The sequence below is a fragment of the Anabrus simplex genome, chromosome 2 (genome assembly GCF_040414725.1).
Source record: "Anabrus simplex isolate iqAnaSimp1 chromosome 2, ASM4041472v1, whole genome shotgun sequence".
NCBI classification, from domain to species: Eukaryota; Metazoa; Arthropoda; class Insecta; order Orthoptera; family Tettigoniidae; genus Anabrus; species Anabrus simplex.
Genome location: NC_090266.1, coordinates 482,007,425 through 482,030,757, shown reverse-complemented (window position 1 = coordinate 482,030,757; position 23,333 = coordinate 482,007,425). Strand labels below are relative to the sequence as shown.

Genomic DNA, 23,333 nt, shown 5'->3' with positions numbered 1-23,333 from the left:
GTACCCAATATTGTAAATAAATCGCAGGCAGGAATTCAGTGCTCGTTGAAGTTTAAGTGTTTCTTCTCTTGTCATATCAACTAGAACAACGTCACAATAATCAAGAATAGGGAGAACCAGTGTCTGTATTAGTTTGGCCTTAAGCTCAAATGGAAATACATCCCTTTGCCGTTTAAGAGGGTGTAGCGCTCCAAAAATCTTTTTACAGATGATTTTCGTGTGATCAGACCAATCAAGTGTTTCATTCATAATTACACCGAGATTTTTAACTGTTTTATTGTAGGGAATAATGTTACCATTCAGTAGGATAGGCAGGATTGCAATATTGTTTGAGCAGTTCAGTAATTTTCGTGTTCCTATTATGATTGCCTGAGATTTTGTGGAGTTTAGTATAAGAGAATTTCGTTGTGCATATATACTGAGTCGTCGGAGGTCATTGTTAATATCTTGTATTGTTTCATCTAAGTCTGAAGTCTTGCAGTGTCAATAAATCTGAAGATCGTCAGCATAGAGGTGGTGTGTGTTATTTCCTGTCACCGATGATATGTCATTGATATAAATACAGAAAAGTAAGGGCCCTAGAATACTAGAGATGAAAACAACACACAAGTCTTAGCTAAGCTGTAGAGTATCAACATGACAACTGACTGCGTATCATTTTTTCCCAGAGTTCCTTTGACACACCAATTGTCCTCTTTAACACTGCCCATATGATTCCCTCTCCCACAATACCCCATTAAATGACATCATGGCCTTCAGTGAAGTTGTATTGAAATCAATGCTCGTTTTAACTTTTCTTTTTCTTTTCACATTTACCCTGTTTAATTTGACAGTCCAGGTACCGGTCTCAGCCCGTTATAATGTTGTAGTAGGCAAAAGCCATACTGGCAATAACACAGCATCACTTTGTTATTATATAAATACCTACCCAATAATAGTTTCAATGGCTAAAATATGTCTCTAAAAATAAATCATTAAAAATTTTTGTGTGATCATTTTTTGCATAATAGCTACTTTTGTACTTTAAAATTGGCATATAAAGTGCAGCCACTATGTGAGTAAATACAGTATAACCCTTGCTAAGGATGATTCAAGGCAGAAGAGGAAACCCCCGGTTTAATGACAATGTTACTAAAACATTTGAAAATTCCAATTTTAATATGTGCAGTATCCTTCGGTTACAATGAGAACCCTTTTACTGATTCATCCCTTATTACGGGCAAATTCGGGCATGTTACTTTTTATCCGTTATCAATATTCATACAATCTACTCCAGCATTTATATTGAATGCGATTGATCATCTTCCGTGTCGATTCCTCGCTATGTCTGAGCGAATCAATCTTGAGCAACACTGAGGTCTCCGTCCTCACAACTCCAACTTGTGTAAACAAACATCGGGATATGTTTTCGCAGTAAGTGCAATGCCAGCAGTTGTTAACTCCTTAGAAATGAAGGCTGAAGTAAACGATTGCTTAATTTTAATACTGTGTACTGAAATAAAAGAAGAATGTGATACTTCTCCTTCTCAAGATACAGCAGTGAGCATAACTAATTTCAGAGGATAGGTTATGTACTTGAGCGTCTTGTTAAATTTCAGAAAGGCTGTTTCCATGTAAATTTATAGTGAAAATGTTATCATTATTCTACAGGGAGCTTGAAATATATTTTCATAATACAAGCTCGGTAAACCTAGGTCAGGCGACGCCTTTTGAAGTAAGAAATTGGAAATATTCGCCACAAGCCTCTGGAGTGATGCTATTACAATTTTTAAGTGAAACTGAATACGTGTGTTCAGACTATTGGAATTAGAAAATACCTACTAATGAGTAGGTCGCTGCTTGGAAAACATTCGCGAAAATTTTTAAACAAAATGATTGCTGATTCATACCAATTTTAATGTGTTTTTGTGCGAGTTTGGTATCTTTCCCGACTTTTATGGAAAATCATGTATAACATAAGAACAACCTTAAAGTGAAGCGGTTTTGCATTCACTGACAAAAATCTGTCAAAATGAAGCACAAACTATAACTACAGTACAGTGTGTATGGTAGGTACCTCCTTGTTTTATTGCTGTCACTGTGTAAATAATGTATGATGGTACAATTTATATTAATACAGGCAAAGATCTCTGGAAAAGGTGTGCTTTCTACTGAAACCTCGAATTAAGGTAAACCCCAATTTAAGTTTACAAAATTCAGGTCCCTGTAAAAACATTAAATAGGGGTTATACTGTATTTCTATTATCTTAATAATTATATGTATTAGACTAAGAGAAAAATGAAATAATCAATGAACATGGCAAAGATGCTGTATTTTTTTTTTTCAGCATTAGAGCACTTGTAAGCAAAGCTTGTCCTTTTATAACTGCCTTCCATTGAATTCCCTCAGAGGAATAGTTAATCAATTCTTTTCCTGATCTTCTGTAACATAAACAAACCTCATGGCACTACAACCCTTATGTTCCCTCACCTACGAAGAGACTGCTGTTCAGCCTGATGGCATGTAGATTAAGGTGACCTGTGGCCAGAGTGACAAATTCTCTTTGTTGTTATTCTTAGCTTCCTAGGTCAGGTCTGCTTATCTCCCCATCAGATAGCTACTTAATTGTTCTCGCATAGGCTGAGTGAACATCGAACCAGCCCTCAGATCTAGGTTGACAAGATAAAAAAAACTGACCTGGCTGGGAATTGAAACTGGGGCCTCTAGGAAAGAGGCAGGCTGGCTGCCCTTGGATCGCAGGGCCAGTTTCTATAACATACTTCTCTAAAATTTGTTTCAGTTGCCTGAATTCTTTTCATCCTTCTTTGTAATGCACTGCATGAACACTTAATTCAATTAATATGAAACTTAGTAAGTTATTATGACAGTTTTACTCAGTAACTCGATAACATTAACACACCTAACACAGGGCAACACTGAGCTGATGTGTCTCTACTGAACAGCATGACACATATTATTCAATTAATTTTTACCAAATTTGACAAACAGTATGAAGAGAACTTCAAGGGATTAAATCATGTATGTTAATTGTTTCTAAGTAAGAAACAAGGTATTACAATTAATCCAATGAAAACCATTCTGAAGTTAGCTGATGATGGGACATCTGCCCATTTGTCACTCAAGTCCATTATGACCAATCCTTATCAGCAATAAGCAATCCTGATACATGACTGCTTTCCACCCACAAGATATCTTGTTTACATTACATACACAAAGATGGCTTACTCAAGATGATGGATTGCAGCCATTTTAATTTGTTACAATATAGAGTTAAAATCTATTGTCTACTGATTCATGTGTTGATAAATCTCTGTACAGGTTGTATATACACATCCTTTTCACTTCTTCACATAACTGCTTGTTTGGCATCAGAGTACCTTACTTACCTAGTCTGGCATACAGACACATCCACAGTTTGTCAAACGGAGGCATATTAGGAGTTCCTGGAAATTCCGGAAATACAGTTGAGTCACCAGATAATGACTGACAGAGTTTCTCCTGATTTTGGTAGAAGTAGTCAGATATATTCCACTAGAAACATAACATTTTGAGTAAGTATTCACAGAATTTATAAATATGAAACATGTAGGTAAATATGAAAAGGAGAACAGTAGTAATGTTTATTATTACAGCTGAAACTATATCCATTCTTAGATGATAAATATCAAGTAAAACATATTATTCATACCATTAATCCAACAGCTGTGAGAGAAATGTTTAACTCCTGTGTTTGGGATCCAAATTTTGCAGCAGTGTCCACACAAAGAGGTAAACACCTCCAAGGCATTACAGGCAGGAAGTCAGTGACCACCAATTGCAAACATTGAAATGCAACACGGATTAAATTTTCCCTGAAAGAGTATTAAACAAAAAAAGTCATTAAAAATTTTCTGACTGGAAAATTTTGTCAAGTAGAATTAATCAGAAACTGATAATCCAAAGAAAACTACACTTATTCCTATATACTTTTCTTTTTTGCTGCTTTTTTAACGTCACACTAATAAAATATTTTCTTTCTTTTAATGGTCTGCCTATTATACCAGTAATTTTATTATTATTATTATTATTATTATTATTATTATTATTATTATTATTATTATTATTATTCCATCTGAATTAGAGAGTTCTTGCAAGATGTTATTTTTAGTGATAAATGTTAATTTAGTGGATCACCTTAAGTGGTGAACAACGGTGTGTAAATTCAGAGAATTTACTACAGATAAGAATATCCTAACCCACATTCCAGACCTTTAATCTTAAAAGTTCCCCCGCCCCCTATTCGCCCTACTTAATATCTGGACAACATTTACACTTTTTGCATTAGAACTTAACATACAAAGAACACTCAAACGTGATCAGATGCAATCAACATTCAGCCTTCAGAGAGCATATATATAACAGTTCACATCAGTTCACAGACATAAACACAGATCTAAAAATCTTCCACATCAGAATAAAAGTAAATCTTTAAATATTAAAGAAACAATCAAAATTTACATCGCAAGAAAAAGATAATGAAACCAGCCTGAATGACCATACAATTCCAAACAATTCTCCCTCAATCACCCTGGTTAATTAACATCTGGACAACATTTATACTTTTGCATTAGCGCTTAATGAATACCACAGCCAACTCGCTCAGTATGCCTGTATCCCTATGGATATCAAGCTCTCTGCAATGAGATGTCATTTTATCATCCAGACTTCTGTTGTATATTAAAAAAAAGGCTTTTCTCATTAAAATAAAACTACAACTCCATGTTTGAGAGCCTTTGAAATACTATAAGTTTCATTAAAGTTGTAGCATAATTACAACACAAAATACATAGAAATATTGCAGAAAATGCCTGATTTTTAGAGACATGTACATAAATATGGTCTGGTAGTGAGATTGTTGACTAATAATAATAATGCTATTTGTTTTACGTCCCACTAACTACTTTTTAAGGTCTTTGGAGACGCCGAGGTGCCGGAATTTAGTCCCGCGGGAGTTCTTTTACGTGCCAGTAAATCTACCGACACGGGGCTGTCGTATTTGAGCACCTTCAAATACCATCGGGCTGAGCCAGGATCGAACCTGCCAAGTTGGGGTTACAAGGCCAGCGCCTTAACCGTCTGAGCCACTCAGCCCGGCTGAGATTGTTGAGACTCTAAATGTAGCATAGCATGGTTTGTACTTAGGTGCTCGGACTGAGTAACATAATTATAAAAGATCATGAGTAGGAATGCTGGGAGCCAAGATCAGACCATGTTTAATCAATGAAATTGATTTTTGTAATTATCAGGTCAATTAATGTATGAGTTGAATACTTCCACTGTTTTCTAGAATGTGATGCAAAAAGAAGAATAACACAGTCATTGAGTAGTTTACTGTAAAATTTTATATACTTTTTAAAACTGGAATTGTATGGAACTATAAAATCCATTCAGTTGGGAAATATTCATGGTTCATGCTATTAATATAACAGGCGAGATCATTAGCAAAGTGATCGCTTAATGTCTCGTAACTCGCGCCAATATAGGTTTTTTTTTGAGAGAAGTATGTTTAAAGCATGATAAAAAAACTATCCAATTATAACTATTGTTTTACTCATCAACGTACCTAAAAAAAAAAAAATAATAATAGTGATTTTATGTCCTCACTTTTTTCTTCACAAAAATGTTATTTATTCGGGGTGTTGACCTAAGAAGAGCTTTTGCCCCTATGTCCCCACTTACTTTTAACGATTTTTGGAGAAGCCAAACAAAAATACTAGGGTATGCATTAATTAAAAAAAAATAGATACAATGAACGTACAAAATTAAACATTATGATAATAAAACACATTACCACCACATTTGTTCACATTCATGAATACGGCAAACTTTCCCTATATTAATTTTTTTCTTTCTGTCGTGGAACTTTTGGCACTATCCAGCCGATAGCTTACCCAACCTAAACAATGCAGACTCTATTATCACATTTACAGCTGTTTAGGTAAATCCTGATGTGATAAATAAGGATCTGGCTTTCAACTGCTACAGTTATCAAAAGAATGCCTCCAGTCACTATGTATTATATTCGCAAGTACAACTCGTCACATACGCTAGTTATCAGCTGGTGGTTTGGCACGCTTTCTACAGCACACATACACCAACTGGGAATATCAGAGACCATCTCCAGAAACGATTTAGGAATAGATCCACACTGTTTGGACTCTATATAGTCGGAAACAAAATTATTTTTAAAAGGTTCAAAAAGATGGAACCTCGAATGCTCTCGATTGCAATGCATGGCTGATGAGATGGCAGTGAAGAATAATGACACGCCAATAATAGCAGGGAAGTTGACGGTGCAAGACGATAATTCATATGAAAGCAGTGATCAGGTTTACTTGGGTTTACTGTGTGGTAGGCCAACAGCTCACCTGACACACACAAATGACTGGCCACTAAGTTATATTGCATAATATAATACGATACCCTTATACCTTTTCTCTACGGGTCGAGTATTAAGTGAGACGAATCGTCGTGGCGAGTTTTTATAATCATATGCCCTTCCCGACGCCAACCTCGTCAGAGGAATTAATGAGATGAAACGCATGACATGATATGAGTAACTAAAACTGATTATATTTATTTACATGTAGGCCTAAATGTCTTGTTCACCATTTATTGTCTTTTTACATTTAGAAATACTGCCTTCCAATGAAAATAGCCAGTATAACTCAAATACATTCATAAGTTTGTTAAAGAATAGTGTAGAATGTTAACATGTACAATTTATAGTTCTTTATAACTTAGAAGTCATGTGTTCACTGCACAAAATTTGAGGTTATCGCATATTGGACCCCCCTTTACTTTATCTTGGCTGCACATACATACATATCCCAAGTCATTCCATCTTAAGCGATGGGTCGGCGAACGAGGCTTCTCCACCAGTTCCGGTCTCTGAACTTCTTTCTTTCTTTGATGCTTTCCAAAGTATGTCCTCGCTGTTCAATGTCAATCTTCACAATGTCCTTGTACCTGAGTCTTGGTTGCTCACTTGATCTTTTGTCTTCAAGTTTTAGATCATACATTTGTTTCAGTAATCTGTTATCTCCCATGCATCGCATATGTCCATACCATCTCAGTTGCTGCACTGTTATTCTGTCCTGCAGTCTTACAACTTGAGCCTGCTTGTGGATTTCCTCATTACGGACTCTGTCCCTCCGTGTTTTACCGATCATGTTACGGACAAATCTCATATCTGCTGCTTGGATTCTACTAACATCTGTATTTCTCATGATCCATGTTTCGCAATCATAGGTCAGGATTGGTATGTAATAGGTTTCATATATGACTCTCTTACATTTTGTTGGTATTTTCTTGTTCCATATTATGTCCTTAACTATTTTGTAGAAGTTGCTACCTGTCTGAATTCTGTGGGAAATTTCCATGTCTATAGAACCAGAATCAGAGATAACACTTCCAAGATATTTGAACTGATGGTTCATCTGTAGCTGTTTCCTGTCCATTTCAATGTGTCCTACTGGTTGTCTGTATCTTTTCATAACCATAACCTCACCTTCCTCTTGGCTGAAGATGAGTCCATATTTTTTAGCAGCTACTGTCCAGAAGTTTATTTGTTCTTGAAGGTCTTCTTTAGAGTCTCCCCACAAGCATATATCGTCAGTGAACAAGATTACTTTAATTTTCTTACCTCCAATGGTTTGGTGAACTTTTCTCTGAATCTCGTTCATTGCAGTGATGAAAAGAAGAGGAGACAAAACACCACCCTGTCTTAACCCAGATTTTACATCAAATGTTTCAGTCATTCCTACAGGTGTTTTGACTTTACTGCGGGTATCTTCATACAAATTCTTGATCCTGTGTATCATGTCATCCTCTATTCCAATTTTCTTCAGTGTTTCCCACACCTTCTCTCTGTTCACAGCATCAAATGCTTTCTTGATATCCAGAAAGGCTAACCTCAAATCTCGGTTGTGTTCATAGTGTTCTTCCATTAACTGACGGGCGGTAAAGATTAAATGAGTTGTTGATCTCCCCTTCCTGAATCCATACTGTTCTTCTAAGAGGTTCTCTTCAATAAGAGGTCTGATTTTGTGCTCTGTAATTCTTTCATAAAGTTTACCAACTTGAGATGTTAAAGTGAAACATCTATAGTTGAAACATTTCTTTTTATCTCCTTTCTTGAAAATTGGAATTGTGATGCCTGTTTTCCAATGAACTGGTATGTCCCCTTCTTTCCAGATCTTACAAAATAGTCTGTAGATCCAATGTTTTCCAGAAATGCCCATAGCCTTGATCATTTCTCCATTAAATTCATCAGCACCAGCTGATTTTCCAGTTTTAATGTATTTCCAGGCATATTATACATCACTCCATGTTAAGTCTAACCTGTTGTCAGAGGCAGACTTGTATGTGCTAGCACTGTTTTTCTGTGTAGGCTGCATGCAATTCATCAAAGTTAGTCCTCCAAGTCTCTTTGATCTTATCATTTTCAGTGATCAGACTTTCATTATCATCTCTTAGGTATTTGGAGTGTTCTTTATCTCTTCGTTGTTTTTTTTTTTCCTATTTGCTTTACGTCGCACCGACACAGATAGGACTTATGGCAACGATGGGATAGGAAAGGCCTAGGAAGTTGAAGGGAGCGGCCGTGGCCTTAATTAAGGTACAGCCCCGGCATTTGCCTGGTGTGGAAATGGGAAACCACGGAAAACCATCTTCAGGGCTTCCGACAGTGGGGCTTGAACACACTATCTCCCGATTACTGGATACTGATGCACTTACGCGACTGCAGCTATCGAGCTCGGTATATCTCTGTTTCTACTTTTCATCATCCCATATAACATTTTCTTATTATCATTAACATCCTCTTTCAATTCATCACTCCACTTGTTCAACCACTTCTCTCATTCTTCTGTAACAATTTGTTTTGCTTGTTTTTTAGCAACCCTGTATAGTTCCTTATTATGGTCAGTCCGCTCCTTGAAATATTTCCTAAACATGTAGTTCTTGTTCAGGACAGCAGTTCTTGTTCTGTCATTCCACCATGGAGTTTCCTTCCATTTTCTAGTGACACTGGTTCGTCCACATACCTTCTCAGTTATCATTACTAAATTTTCTTTCAGATCCTTCCATTCCTCCTCAACTGTTCTATTATCTGTCTTTGGTAGTACTGTTTTGATGTTTTCTTGGAACTCTATTATTCTACCATTGTCCTTCAGCTTCCATATCTTGAATTTCTTTACCTGTGTGCATCCAATGAGGAGTCTATGATCACTTTCCAGGGAGACACTAGGAATCACTTTTACATCTAAGAGTCTATTTTGTAGTTGTTTCTTGATAAAAAAAAATGTCTATAAGAGATTTGCTTTTACCGTGAGTTCCCTATTACAAGGTTGTTTCTCAGACAGAGATCAAGGAGTCTAGTTCCTTCTGGGTTTTGTGGACCCCATCCATGTGCTCCTAGAATACTTTCATATCCATCTCTCACAGTCCCTACTTGAGCATTCATATCCCCTATGATAATCGTTCCATCGCCTCTTATTCTTTTCTTAGCTGTAAAAGTGAGTAAATATGGTACTCTCATCTCTAGAAAAAATTCATACAGTGCGCTCACCTTTAGGGTGTTACAAAGCGATCCTAGTGGTAGAGCAATGAACTGCAGTGTTACCCAACTTCTGCGCAGCATCTCCTGGTCTTGTATAATGACATAAGCAATGGTTCAAACCCTATCAATGGGAGTACTAAAAATGGTATGACCGGGCGAGTTGGCCGTGCGCGTAGAGGCGTGCGGCTGTGAGCTTGCATCTGGGAGATAGTAGGTTCGAATCCCACTATCGGCAGCCCTGAAGATGGTTTTCCGTGGTTTCCCATTTTCACACCAGGCAAATGCTGGGGCTGTACCTTAATTAAGGCCACGGCCAATTCCTTCCAACTCCTAGGCCTTTCCTATCCCATCGTCGCCATAAGACCTAACTGTGTCGGTGCGACGTAAAGCCCCTAGCAAAAAAAAAAAAAATGGTATGCTGTGGTTTCCGATTTTCACATCAGGAAAATGCTGGGGCTGAATCTTGATTATTTTTCTGTTATTCATTTAATATCACACTATTTAAAGGTTTGTGGTGACAAAAGGAAAGGATATGGGAAAGTAGTGGTTGTGGCCTTTGTGAGGAATGGAACCAGTTTCCCATGGAGTTCTTGAACAACCTTGTAAGGAAAATGTTATGCTGTTGCAAGGCATGTGTGACCATTAGGGGTAACCACACCCCCACATTAACTTGTCTCATCTGTTTAGGAAGCCATCTTCAAATTTTGTTACGTTTTGCCTATGTCTTTGCAATTATAAAAATGTTAATTTCAAGTACAGTATTCTGCTCTGTTCTATACTGGATAACCTTATGATTAACTTTTACTATGTTTTATGCAATTTGGACACTTTATTAATAAAATAATTTTCTTGTATCTTAATTATGCTTAAATATTGGACACTAGTGTAGTTTATTTAAATAGAATTCACTATAAAATAGCAGTTATTTACTAATTTTTCATTTACTTGTACTTTTCATTTAGTTGCATTATTTCACTCATCTAGCAACTACCAAAATGCAACTTTTAACTCATATTACCAAAATTTGAGGATGTCATAAATGCAAAATTTTCAGGTCTCTAAACATAATAATTAAATCAAGGAATACAAACTGTTTAGCATTTACAATGAAGAGAAACAAAAGTAGCCAGAGTAGATATGTACGTGTATTTACCAATAATCAGAACACAATTTTTTTTTTTTAAGAGAGAGAGAAATAGATTTTACCAAAGTTCATGCAAGTTACTCTTCCCCACTATTCTTCTTTTCAAAATTTTGGATATTTATATATATATATATATTCTTTTTTACTATTGCAATCATAAATGTATGTACAAATTTTATATAAGCAACTAAAAATAATTTCATGCATACCCATGATGGTCAGATACAGCTCCAATGATCCCCAGGACTAATGGCCAGCCATGAGACAAGGTTTCACCAGCACCATGCAACACGTGTAACACACATTCTAGTTGCCGCTGCCGAACATCCCCATGGGGTACTGATGATAATTCTGACAATGGACCAAGTAAAAGTGTTTGCAACTTCTGCAATTAAAATCAAGCAGAACATACAAGAGGTAAGTGTAAGGTGAAGATTTGAAATGTGACATAAATTGCTGTTATTCCTGAGATTAATAAAGGAGAAGGTTTAGAATCACGAACAGCAACACAACTTCCACAATAAGTGCTAGCAAAGGTGTACATAAAAGAATGGTTACAGCAGTTTAGACTCAGCAAGTGAAATTATTAATATAAACTCTCCTACTTAAAAATATGGCAGAAAGTCGCAGTTTTTAGTATCATTTGCAACAACAGCAAAGTAAAATATGAATCTTAAAGTAAATACCGCATTTCTCCAAATCCAAGACTAGGTTTTTTTCTCAGGATCTCATGTGAAAAATCAAGGGTCTGCATTCGTGATCTAACAGTAATAAATCTAACTGTAATAAATACCACTGGCAGCTACCACGGTAACTATGCTACTTCTTCGCAAACAGTTTTATAGACAGCAAGAATATTTTCTTGTTAGATTGTTGTATTGTAAAGACTCGTGGAATAAGTATAGCCAGCAAATTTTCAATGGATTCTCTTTGACATTATGATGCCAATTTTAAGTTAATGGTTATTAAACCCATGGAAATAAAGAATAATTGTGAAGCCGCAAAAAAACCCAGCATAATGAAACCGATGTTCGGCGTCTAAAAATAGTCTCTAAAAATGCGTACTGTACAAGAAAGGCAATCATATGATTTTACAAAGCACTTTTTAAGCCTGAGTTAACATTTTGAAGGGTCGTCTTGGATTCGGAGAAATAATTCTCAAATAATTTCAGAAAATTTGGAAATTTATCGACTCTCTCCCTTGGTAAATTATTCCAATCCCTAACTCCTCTTCCTATAAACAAATACTGTCCAATTTGTCCTCTTTAATTCCAACTTTATCTTCATATTATGATTTTTCCTAGTTTAAAAAACTAGTCACACTTATTCGTCAACTAATATCATTCCACGCTATCTCTCCACTGGTAGCTTAGAACAATGTTGCTTAGTTGAGAAACTCGTTTCCCTTCTCCCAAGTCCTCCCAGCCCAAAGTTTGCAACATTTTTGTAATGCTACTCTTTTGTTGGAAAACACCTAGAACAAATCAAGCTGCTTTTCTTTGGATTGTTTCCAGTTTTCTAATCAAGTAATGCTGGTGAGGGTCCCATACACTGGAACCATACTCCAATTGTGGTCTTAGCGGAGATTTATACAGTATGCCCTCTTCCTTATATCCTTACTACAACCCTATATACCCTCATAACCATATGGAAAGATCTAACTTTTTTTTTGCAATCCCATATTTACGATTGCACCATTGAAGATCTTTCTTTGTACAACCTGTGACAATAAATTTCGGTGAATGAAGTCAGGACGGTCGATCCGACAACACTGGCGACACACAACGCTGCACCTGCGTAGCAGCAGGTTTTGACCACCGGCTCCCAACGTTCTTCAGTTGAGATTCGTGTGTGTGCCATGTAAGACCTGTTTGACACAGTGCGTGTTTAGTGCATTGGTTCTGAACTGCAAATAGGAACATGAACGACCAAAACATCAATGTACAGTTTTGTTTTAAGCTTGGCAAGACACCGAAAGAAACGCATGCGATGCTGGTATGTGTTTATGAAGATCAAGCACTGACCTTGAAGTGTGTGTACGAGTGGTTCGCCCGTCTTCCAGGAGGCCAGGAAAGTGTTTCTGACAATCCCCGTAACGGAAGACTGGTGACCGCTGTCAGTGATGAAAACACTGAGAAGGTGAGGACATTAAACACGAACGATCGGCGATTAACTGTGCGCATGATAGCAGATGAACTGCAGATTAACCGTGAATCCGTGCGACAAATTGTTATCTAGAAGTTAGGGAAGAGGAAAATGTGTTCTCATCTCAAGGCAAAAAAGGGGGTGGTGCAACTTGAACATTCCCCATACTCGCCAGATCTCAATCCTCCAGACTTCTTCCTATTCCCATGACTCAAACTCGCATTGAAAGGAAAGAGATTTGACGATATTCCTGACATTCAACGAAACATGACGAGGCTTTTGAACACCATCCCAAAAGAAGCCTTCATGCAAAGTTTCCAGGACATTTATCACCGATCTCAGCAGTGCATAGTTATGGGAGGGGACTATTTCGAAGGACAGTAAGGTCACTGTCGTGTATTGTTCATCTATGTTGATAGTACAGGACTATTCACAGAACTTTACTGTCACAGGTTGTATTAATACCTAGGTACGCACAGTGAATCCCATGAGGTATTATCACCCCCATCAATGTAGTAATTAAACTCAGAGTTCTTTTGACCCCATTTATCATTATACCACCACCTGCTGCCAATTTCATAATAGTCAAGTTCGTTTTTGCAATCACTCACTATCTCTTTAGGAGCATAGAGCTTCAATTAATTTTTGCCAGCAGACTCTGCCGCAGGCCATCCGATGAAGTTCTCCCCAGGTTTTCCCTACCTCACTTGCATCCTCTAGTACAGACCTCTTCCAGGTCTGCCGTGGTTGACCTCGCTTTTGTTGTCCCCGAGTGTTCCACTCCAGGGCTTGGTTCTCGAACGCTCCATCTTACTTCCTCAAAATGTGCCCTATCACCTCCAATTCCGCTGCATGATCTGATTTTCAATAGGTGTTTCCCTAGTCACTTCCCATAGATCTTCGTTACTGATCACGTCCGGTCAATGAATGATTAGGATCCAGCGCAAACACCGGTTTACGACGGTTTGGAACATCTTAGCAAGTGTCCTGTAGTAACTTTCCAGGTCTCGCATGCATAAAGGAGGATAGACTTGACATTACCCTTGAAGATCCTCAATTTTGTTCGTTACGATGTAGAACGGTTTCTTCACAATGTTCTTCACAATGCCCCACCTTGTTTGTCTACCATAATTTCCAGGTATCAAAATTATTCCCCATTTTCAATTTCCTGTCCATCTAGACTAAATAATTCTTGGATATTTCAGAACAGCCTCATATCCTTCATCTTGGTGGAATTGATCTTGAGTCTTGCTTTCCGTGCCTCAGTTTCTAACTCTTTGCATTTGTATTTCATATGCTGGAAGGTATGTGTCAGCAAGCAAATATCGCCTGCATAATCCAGATCTTCCAATCTAACTAGCAGTCTTCACCGTAAACCCCCTTTTTTCTGGGTACGCTTCCTCATAATGTTGTCTATCACCAAAAGGAAGATGATAGGCAACAGGATGCATGCTTGCCTAACTCCAGAGGTCACACCAAATGCTTCTGTTAGTTTACCTTCACGAACAACCCAGCACTCATAGCCACTGTAGTTCACTTTCATCAGTTTGGCTATCATCGGTGGAATGCTGTATTTCAGTAACAATCTTGTAATATATTTAAACCCTATACGGTACATACAGTATAACATCACCTGCAAGTAAGGCTTATCTCTGATTCCAGTTCTTTACTCTTATATACAGGATGATTCGGCTAAGTTGTCCAGCTCAAATATCTTCTGAGCCGTTAAAGATGTAGACATTCTGTTTTCAAATTCTTAAATTGTATTAAGGGGTTCATAAAATCTCTCCTATTCCTCTCAATCACATACATAATTATCAAGAAACCAGCAGCAACTTTGTTATTTAAATGGGAATTTACTAATTTCACCCAGTAGAACAATTAACAATCAAGCAACAAATTCAGCGAGATGCTTATTTTGCAAATCCGACAAGTACTTTTGGAGATATGAAAGGGGTTAAAATGATGTGTAGGCATTAGAAAGAGATGTGCCACTCGCCTTGATGTCGGGCATGAAGTTCCCATGCTTGACTCATGCCTTGTTGATAAACACATATACCTCGCCATTATCTCGAGGGGGCCTGCAGAAAAAACATTATGATGTGGGCCTACAGCATTCTGACAAAGCTTTTGTTTCATTACCGTTGAATCGGAAAAAGGCCGGATAACAGGGTGAAATTGTAATAATTTAAGTGCCTTTATTGTCCTTCTCATGAGTACATAGTACATGAGATGTAATCAACAACTTCAAAATACAATAAATTACATGGTCATGGGAAAGAATGGATGCAAATTTAATGATCAACATTATTGTTGGGCTCTTTGGTCCTCCCTAAAGCCAACATTTAAGATCGATGTATATTAGCAGGTAGCAGGTAGGGACCCTCTTCGGAGGCAGCCCTACCTAGGGCGTGGTGCCCCTGCCTATGTGAGTCCCAGAGCACACTGACCTGGTGTGTAACATCTGGTATGGGTCCCAGCTCAAGGTTACGAGTGAAAACCTCAACAGCATCTACGGCGGAGAAGGCGGACTTCGGTACGATGGAGATGGTAGAAGGGGCAAACCTGTAGCGCCTGTACTCCAGAGGAGCGGCTACGAAAGGCGTCTGACTCCATGTTAGGGGCGGCCTAATTTGAGCCTGGCAGAAGGTAATAAAATGCCTTTGGGAGGGGCGAACCCATCAGACAAACAGCCTATAAAATCAGTGCGAGTGAATCGAGGCCTCAAAAAATGCTAGGGCGTCACCCTGAATTGGTAGAAGAACTGATAGAGTATATGGAGACGAAAGACCTAACAATGATGGGAATATGTGAAATAAAATGGAAGGGGAAAGGTCAAAATGAATTGAAGAGAGGGTATACTGGTAGATTATATTGGAGTGGAGGAAAGATGGCAACAAATGGTGTTGGTGTTATAAAGAGGGAAGACCTAGCACAATATGTGGACAAAATTGACTAGATCAGTGACAGGATAATTAAAGTTGGACTTGAGAGTGGAATCAAGGATTTTATACAGGTTTATGCACCCCAATCATGGAATGCAGATGAATGTTTAGAAGAGTTTCTAGAAGAACTGGAAAGTTGTACTGAAGACAAAGAGGTTGTAATAATGGGAGACATGAATGCACATGTTGGAAAAGACAGATAGGGAACAGAAGAGATAATTGGCCCCTATAGTTATGGAAACCAAGATGAAGGAGATTTGGTAATAGATTTTTGTAGAAGGAATGGATTAATTGTTGGTAATATGTGGTTTAGAAAAAAGAACTCACAAAAAATAACTAGATACGGTTGGCGAGATAGAAAGACAAAGACAATGACTGATCTTATTCTGGTGGAGAAGGAGAAACGTAGACAACTGGAAGATGTGACAGCAATGCCAAGAGCAGATTTTGAAGGAGACCATAAAGTGTTGTTAGCCAAATTAAGACTTGGTAAAATAACGAAGTTAACAGAGAAAGGGAAAGAAAAATAAAGGGATGGAAGTTAAAAGAGAAAGAAATAAGGGAAAAGTTTCAAGAGGATCTGAAGAAAGAAATTCCTAAAGATGATGTGAACATGTTTCAGAGATGGATTTGTAAAGTGTGCAGTAAACACCTGTGGAAGACTCTCAGGGAGGAAGAAGGAAAAGGAGACTCCTTGGTGGAACAGCAGGGTAAAGGAAGCAGTTAAAGAGAAACAAATGGCTTGGAGAAAGTGGATAGGCAGCAACAGTACAGAGAATTGGCAGAAATATAAAGAAGCCAAAAAGATATGTAAGAAAATAGTACAAGAAGAGAAACGGAAGAGCTGGGAAAGTTTCATAGAAACTTTACAGGAGGATATAAAGGGAAGTAAAAATGTTTTGTATCGTTTGGTGAAGATACGAAATAGGGAAGATATAAAATTTGTAAAAACTGAAACAGGGCATATATTGACGCAAAGAGATAACATATTAAAAAGATGGGAAGAATACTTCTCAAAATTGCTAAATATTAAATACAATGAACTGGTAGATGAGAAGGAGAAAGAAGAAACAATGGAGAAAGAAGAATAACAAGAAGAGGAGATATCGATGTTAGAAATAGAGGAAGCCATACAAAAGATGAAGAGCGGTAAAGCAGCAGGAGTGGATGGGATAACTACGGAAATGATAAAAGCAGCAGGACCAGTGGCTGTATATATTATTTAGAATAATCTGGAGGAAGAAAGAGATCCCAGAAGAGTGGGGAAAGGGTTCAATTATCCTGATATTTGAAAAAGGTGATAAAAAGTAATGTAATACCTACAGAGGGATCACACTTAGTGCCTATGTAGCCAAGATATTTGAGAGAGTATAGGAAGGAAGACTGAGGAGGAAGCTAGAAGGAGAAATGGAAGAATAACAGTATGGTTTCAGGAAAGACAGATCAACGTCTGACCTGATCTTTATATTAGGACATATGATGGAGAAAAGGTGGGAGTTTGGAAAAGACATAGTGAAGACATTTATTGACATTAAGAAAGCTTATGACAGTGTGCCCAGCAGTTGGTCTGGGACATATTACGGAAAAGCAAGTTAACAGAGTGGAAGGAAAATTCTTAGACCTCAGAAAACAACGGATGGTACATGGAGGAAAAGGAGAAATGATGATCTCTACAAGTATTCCAAAAAGATCACGGACACAATACGAAAACAAAGACTGAAATTTTACTGACATCTCGTCAGAATGAATGACAACCGCCTGACTAAAAGGATATTTAAATATATAATTGGATTGAGGAGGACAACAAAATGGGTGGAGGAGGTTAAGAAGGACGCAGAAGAAATTAAAATAACACCAGAATTGATCCTCAAGAGAAAGAAGTTCAGAACTCGAGTAGATGACCACAAATTTCATGAAGAGCAGCGGAAGAACAGGCCCAAATTTGTAATATCCGAGGAGCAGAGAAAAATAAGGAGTGAACGTATGAAGAAGTTCTGGGAAGAGAAAAGAAGAAGACTGGCCAGAAAGAATTAAGTTTACCGGGCGAGTTGGCCGTGCGGTTAGGGGCGCGCGGCTGTGAGCTTGCATCCGGGAGATCGTGGGTTCGAGCCCCACTGTCGGCAGCCCTGAAGATGGTTTTCCGTGGTTTCCCATTTTCACACCAGGCAAATGCTGGGGCTGTACCTTAATTAAGGCCACGGCCGCTTCCTTCCAACTCCTAGGCCTTTCCTGTCCCATCGTCGCCATAAGACCTATCCGTGTCGGTGCGACGTAAAGCAACTAGCAAAAAAAAAAAAAAAAATTAAGTTTCACGCGGTCCACAGTTGACCAAATTCGGAAGCAAGAAGAAGAAGAGTGGAAGTGCAAATTATAAAAGCTATGTACAAAAATTGTGTTTGTAGTGTGAAGACTAGTATAGGAAAAACAAAATGGTTTGAAGTTGAAACTGGTCTCCAACAGGGAAGTCTATCTATCCCCCATACTATTCATCATAGTCATGGAAGAAATTCATAAGAACATTAAAAAGAGATTGGGAAGACAGGCAACAAAAGCCATGTTGTTTGCAGATGATATAATGAGATGGAGTGAGGATGAAATGGAAGTGCAAAAACAAGTAGATGTACGGAATCAAGAGATAGAAAAATTTGGGATGAAAGTAAGCACACAGAAAAGTAAAACAATAGTGATGACAAGGGGAAGGAAGTAAGGAAGGAAGGAAGGAAGGAAGGAAGGAAGGAAGGAAGGAAGGAAGAGATAAAACTGAATGGTAAAATTCTGGAAGTGGTTAAAAGTTTCAAGTACTTGGAAAGTGTGATCACAGAAGATGGAAAGATAACCGATGAAATTGGGAAAAGAATACAATAAGCAAACAGCTTCTACCAGAGTGTAAGGGATATTTTATGGAACCAAGATGTCCCGAGGAAATGTGAGAAAGTATTATATTCAACCTATTATGAACCCATACTAACTAATGCAACTGGATCGTGGACTACAACAAAACGAGAGAAGAGTAGAATACAGGCAGCGGAGATGAAATTCCTAAGAGGTATCGAGGGCAAGACCAGAAACGATAGAATTAGAAATGAAGAGATGAGGAAAAGGACAGGAATCTTGAAACTTCAAGACAGGACAGAAACAACAAAACTAAAGTGGTATGGGAATATGATGAGAATGGGAGAAGAGAGTGTGCCAAAAAAAGCTTTTTCAGAGAAGTTAACAGGAAACAGACCCTGAAAGAGGTGGACAGATTCAGTGTGGGAGTGCATAGAGAAGAGGGGAGGAAAACCAGAAGATGTGCTTTAAAAAGGAGAAGAGTGGTGGAGCGACAGGCAGCGATAGAGGTCCTTGATTCACAGCCTGACCCGGGAAGCTGGAAACGGGAAATGACGATGATGATGATGTACATTAGCAACAGGCAGTGGTAACGTTGGGAATAAATTACTGTTGGTATGCTAGCATACACCACTGTTCAGACAAAAAGTTTAGATATTCATATTTTTAGGAGCATTGTTTCATTCTGTCCCGTTTCAACCACTTGCATCATGCAGGGAAATGCGCAGTCACCGCTCAAAACAGCGGTGAGTGTATGGTATTATGTAAGTCTCTTGCATGCACATCTGTATTTCCCTCCACTTCAGCAGTAGTCTACTCAGAACGTAACTGTACAATGGTGGCATGTGTGGAATGCCATGTCTGTAAGAATTTCCCCCACTCCACCACGTTCTATATCCTAGCGGAAATACCTGAAACCACCTTACTGCATTGGATAAATAATAAGTACTGTACTATTTCAGTACTGACAAACCTGAGAAAATTGAATTAATTTACACATTAAAATTTAAAATGAAACAAAACTCACCCACTTAGTTTCTTGTGAACATCTCTTCAAATTTTATTCTTACAAGTGTAACGATTCAACATTTCGACAATGCATAATACCATCACAATATGCTATGTATAGAACACGTTCGGTATGTTTGTTTATCAACAAAATGTGTGTCATGCAGGAGGACAATGCGCTGGACATCACAGCAAGTAGCGCATAGCTTTCTGTGTACTACCCACACATGCAAAATCCTTCATTATCTCCAAAAGTATTCACCTGCTTTGCTAAATAAGAACATCACTGAATTTGTCGTTCAATTCTTAATTGCTCTATTGGGTGAAATTAGTATAATCCCACTTCAAAAACAAAGTTGCTACCAGTTTCTCAGTAATTACATATGTGATTGAGAGAAATAAGACAGTGTTTTATGAGCCCATATAATTTAAGAATTTGAAAACAGAATGTCCATATCTTTAACAGATCAGAAGATATGGGAGGTGGACAACTTAGCTGAATCACCAGGTATATACAAAAACATAAAGGCCCAATAACACTGCCTACAGCAATTCCTTTCTTAATGAATACAGGGTCAGATAATGCTTCACCTACTCTAATTCTCTGAGTTCTACTTTCTAGAACTAGAGCCCCCCCCCCCATTTAGTCACCCGTTTGTGCAGTCCAGTTGCATTCATGTTTTTGTCAGTAGTCTCCCATAATCTACCCTATCAAAAGCCTTAGATATGTCAATTAAGATACAGTCCAGTAGATGCCCTGAATCTAAAATATCTGCTGTATCTTGATGGAATCCTACAAGTGGAATAATTTTTCCTGAGCCCTTCTATCAAACCAGTCAAAAATGTTGTGAACATCTGGAGTATATATAAAATAACATATCCTGACTGACTGACTGACCGATTCATCATTGCATGTGATAAAAATCATTATGGTTCCATATTGAAAGTAATTATATTAAATGAATAACAATATATGTTTATTGATTGACCACCTTTTCAACATCAAAGTCATAAAATTAGGATTTTTATCCTTAATAAATAAAAAGAATGGTACATGTTTCGCCTCTCATAGTAGGCATCATCAGCCATTGTATCATCTCAAGAATAAATCAGGTACCTGATTGAAATTAACATGTCAAATGCTAAAATGTACATCTGTGGACTTAATAAGCAGTCATATTACAAAAATTGAAATATCAGTTGTAGTACAATATAAAATTTGCATAATATAGTTCTATTGCATAATGTAAAAAACTAATACACTTCTTCAATTTCACAATAGGAAACACATTCCAACTAGGGTATCAATTACGTATTATTAAAATTTTTAAAATCATCTGGCTAAAGTCCTTGGTTCGAGGAATTCATGTGTGTTCTAAAATTTATGTGCAAATGTAACTGAAATTCTTCTTATATGACGTAGTCTTCCTGTTACATATTTTAAGCAACAATAATATAACTGAAGTATATAGCGGACTTCATTGGGCCATCTTCTTTTAATGTGTGTAGAACTTTTTTCCTTTTTACAGAGATTCAACATACACTTGGCTTCTCATTCTTCACAACATCCACTAAAATTTGATCAATCCCTTTAGACCAGCCTACTTGTTATTCAGCATGTTCTAACAACAACAAATCACGCTAATCATATCGAGGTTCTCCACAAATACCACACATTAAAAGATGGCCCAATGGCGTCCGCTATATACTTCAATATGTTATTGTTGCTTAAAATATGTAACAGGAAGACTACGTCACATAAGAAGAATTTCAATCACATTTGCATATAAATTTTAGAACACATACCAATTCCAAGGACTTTAGCCAAGGGATTTTAAAAAATTTAATAATATGTGACTGATACCCTAGTTGGAATGTGTTTCCTATCATCAAATTGAGGAAGTGTATTAGTTTTTTACATTATGCAACAGAACCATATTATATGAATTTTACATTGTACTACAACTAATATTTCAATTTTTGTAATATGACTGCTTATTAAGTTTAAGTCCACAGATGTGCATTTTAGCATTTTACATGTTAATTTCAATCAGGTACCTGATTTATTATTGACATGATACAATGGCTGATGATGCCTACTAAGAGAGGCAAAACATGTACCATTCTTTTTATTTATTAAGGATAAAATCCTAATTTTATGACTTTAATGTATTGAAAAGGTGGTTGATCAATAAACATATATTGTTATTAATTTAATACGATCCATCATTGCTGAGCCAAAACTACTGGGTATAAAAAAATGAAATTCTGAGGATATATTTATATTACAATGTAGGTGCTCAGTAAGGGAAGACCGAGCTCGATAGCTGCAGTTGCTTAAGTGCGGCCAGTATCCAGTATTCGGGAGATAGTGGGTTCGAACCCCACTGTCGGCAGCCCTGAAGGTGGTTTTCCGTGGTTTCCCATTTTCACACGAGGCAAATGCTGGGGCGGTACCTTAAATAAGGCCACGGCCGATTCCTTCCAACTCCTAACCCCATCCTGTCTCATCGTTGCCATTAGACCTGCCTGTGTCGGTGAGACATAAAGCAACTTGTAAAAAAAACTAAAGAAGGATTTTTTCACATTCCGTCACTAAGGCGGCTGAAAAGGGGGCTGAATTTTTAAAATGGGTGTATCTATACTACTGTATCTCAAAACTGAACAATTTAAAGACGTGAAAATTGGCATTTGGAATCTCCTTTAAAATAAGGAATTTTTGTTTTGTTTTTGGAAAATCTTCTTAAGGCGGGTGAAAAAAGGTGAAAAACAGGTTTAATACATTTAATGAGGATACTTAAATCTCAAAAACTAAAGATGTTACAGTCATGAAAATTTGTATTTGGAGTCTCCTTTAAAAATAAAAAAACATGTATTTTTTGTTTTTGGAAAATCTATTAACCCATATCTGTCCAAATTATTTTTCTGTGGAATATTGCAACGTATTTCGTAAGTACAGTTGTTTGTAACCTAAATGAAAGGGTTAGGATGATTTTAGGTTTCCTTAACATATTGTCGCGGAGGTTTACCGTGTCGACATATGTCGACAGTGAGCATGGACGGGTAGGGTGAAATACACGCTCAATAAAGGAACTTTTCTTTGCATTTTAAGCTCATATGAATGTAATAATTAATCAGTTAGTAAACATTAGTCACAAGTGTTGAATAAGCACAAAATATTACAAAATATATGATTCAAAACATAAATGAGGAACAGTTTTTTCTCATTTTAGAATGCACACTGTTTCAAAACCAAAGGAAAATATTCGTATGTTTGTAGTACTTGTTATAAACACAATACCAAATTTTGAGTAAGTATGATCACTCTGAAAACAAAAAAAGGAAAACTATGAGTAGAACTTCAAAACAGTTTAGTCTGTGTTTTAAGGTTACACTCTGCTTTTTGTCATCCAGTCTGGTTTAGCGTGAGTGAAATGCCTCGAAGCAAAGGACATGGCAGCCAACGTTACATTGTTTGCACTGTTTCCTGGCAGTTTTACCACACTGAGCGCACCGCACTTGCTTCTCTCTTGTTTCGAGGTAGTGGGATACCCCATCGAAACGGACTTCTGGCAACACGCGTGAAGATGCTTTCGTACTCGGTCTTCCTGTGTTGGGACGCGTAGCGCCACAAGATCGGATATATGCCCTAACGAT

General features: G+C 37.5%; 1 protein-coding gene across 2 annotated transcripts in view; it reads right to left on the bottom strand.

The window, feature by feature from the left end:
* The window catches only part of mon2 (Mon2 homolog, regulator of endosome-to-Golgi trafficking), a 583,018-nt gene that overhangs the window by 330,155 nt on the left and 229,530 nt on the right, over nucleotides 1–23,333 (bottom strand). For both annotated transcript variants that reach the window (XM_067140860.2, XM_067140862.2), the window contains 3 exons: nucleotides 10,956–11,131; nucleotides 3,690–3,852; nucleotides 3,388–3,532 (listed from right to left, as the gene is read on the bottom strand). In XM_067140860.2, the coding sequence (XP_066996961.1) occupies nucleotides 3,388–3,532; nucleotides 3,690–3,852; nucleotides 10,956–11,131 (484 nt within the window). The remainder of the gene's footprint in view (nucleotides 1–3,387; nucleotides 3,533–3,689; nucleotides 3,853–10,955; nucleotides 11,132–23,333) is intronic.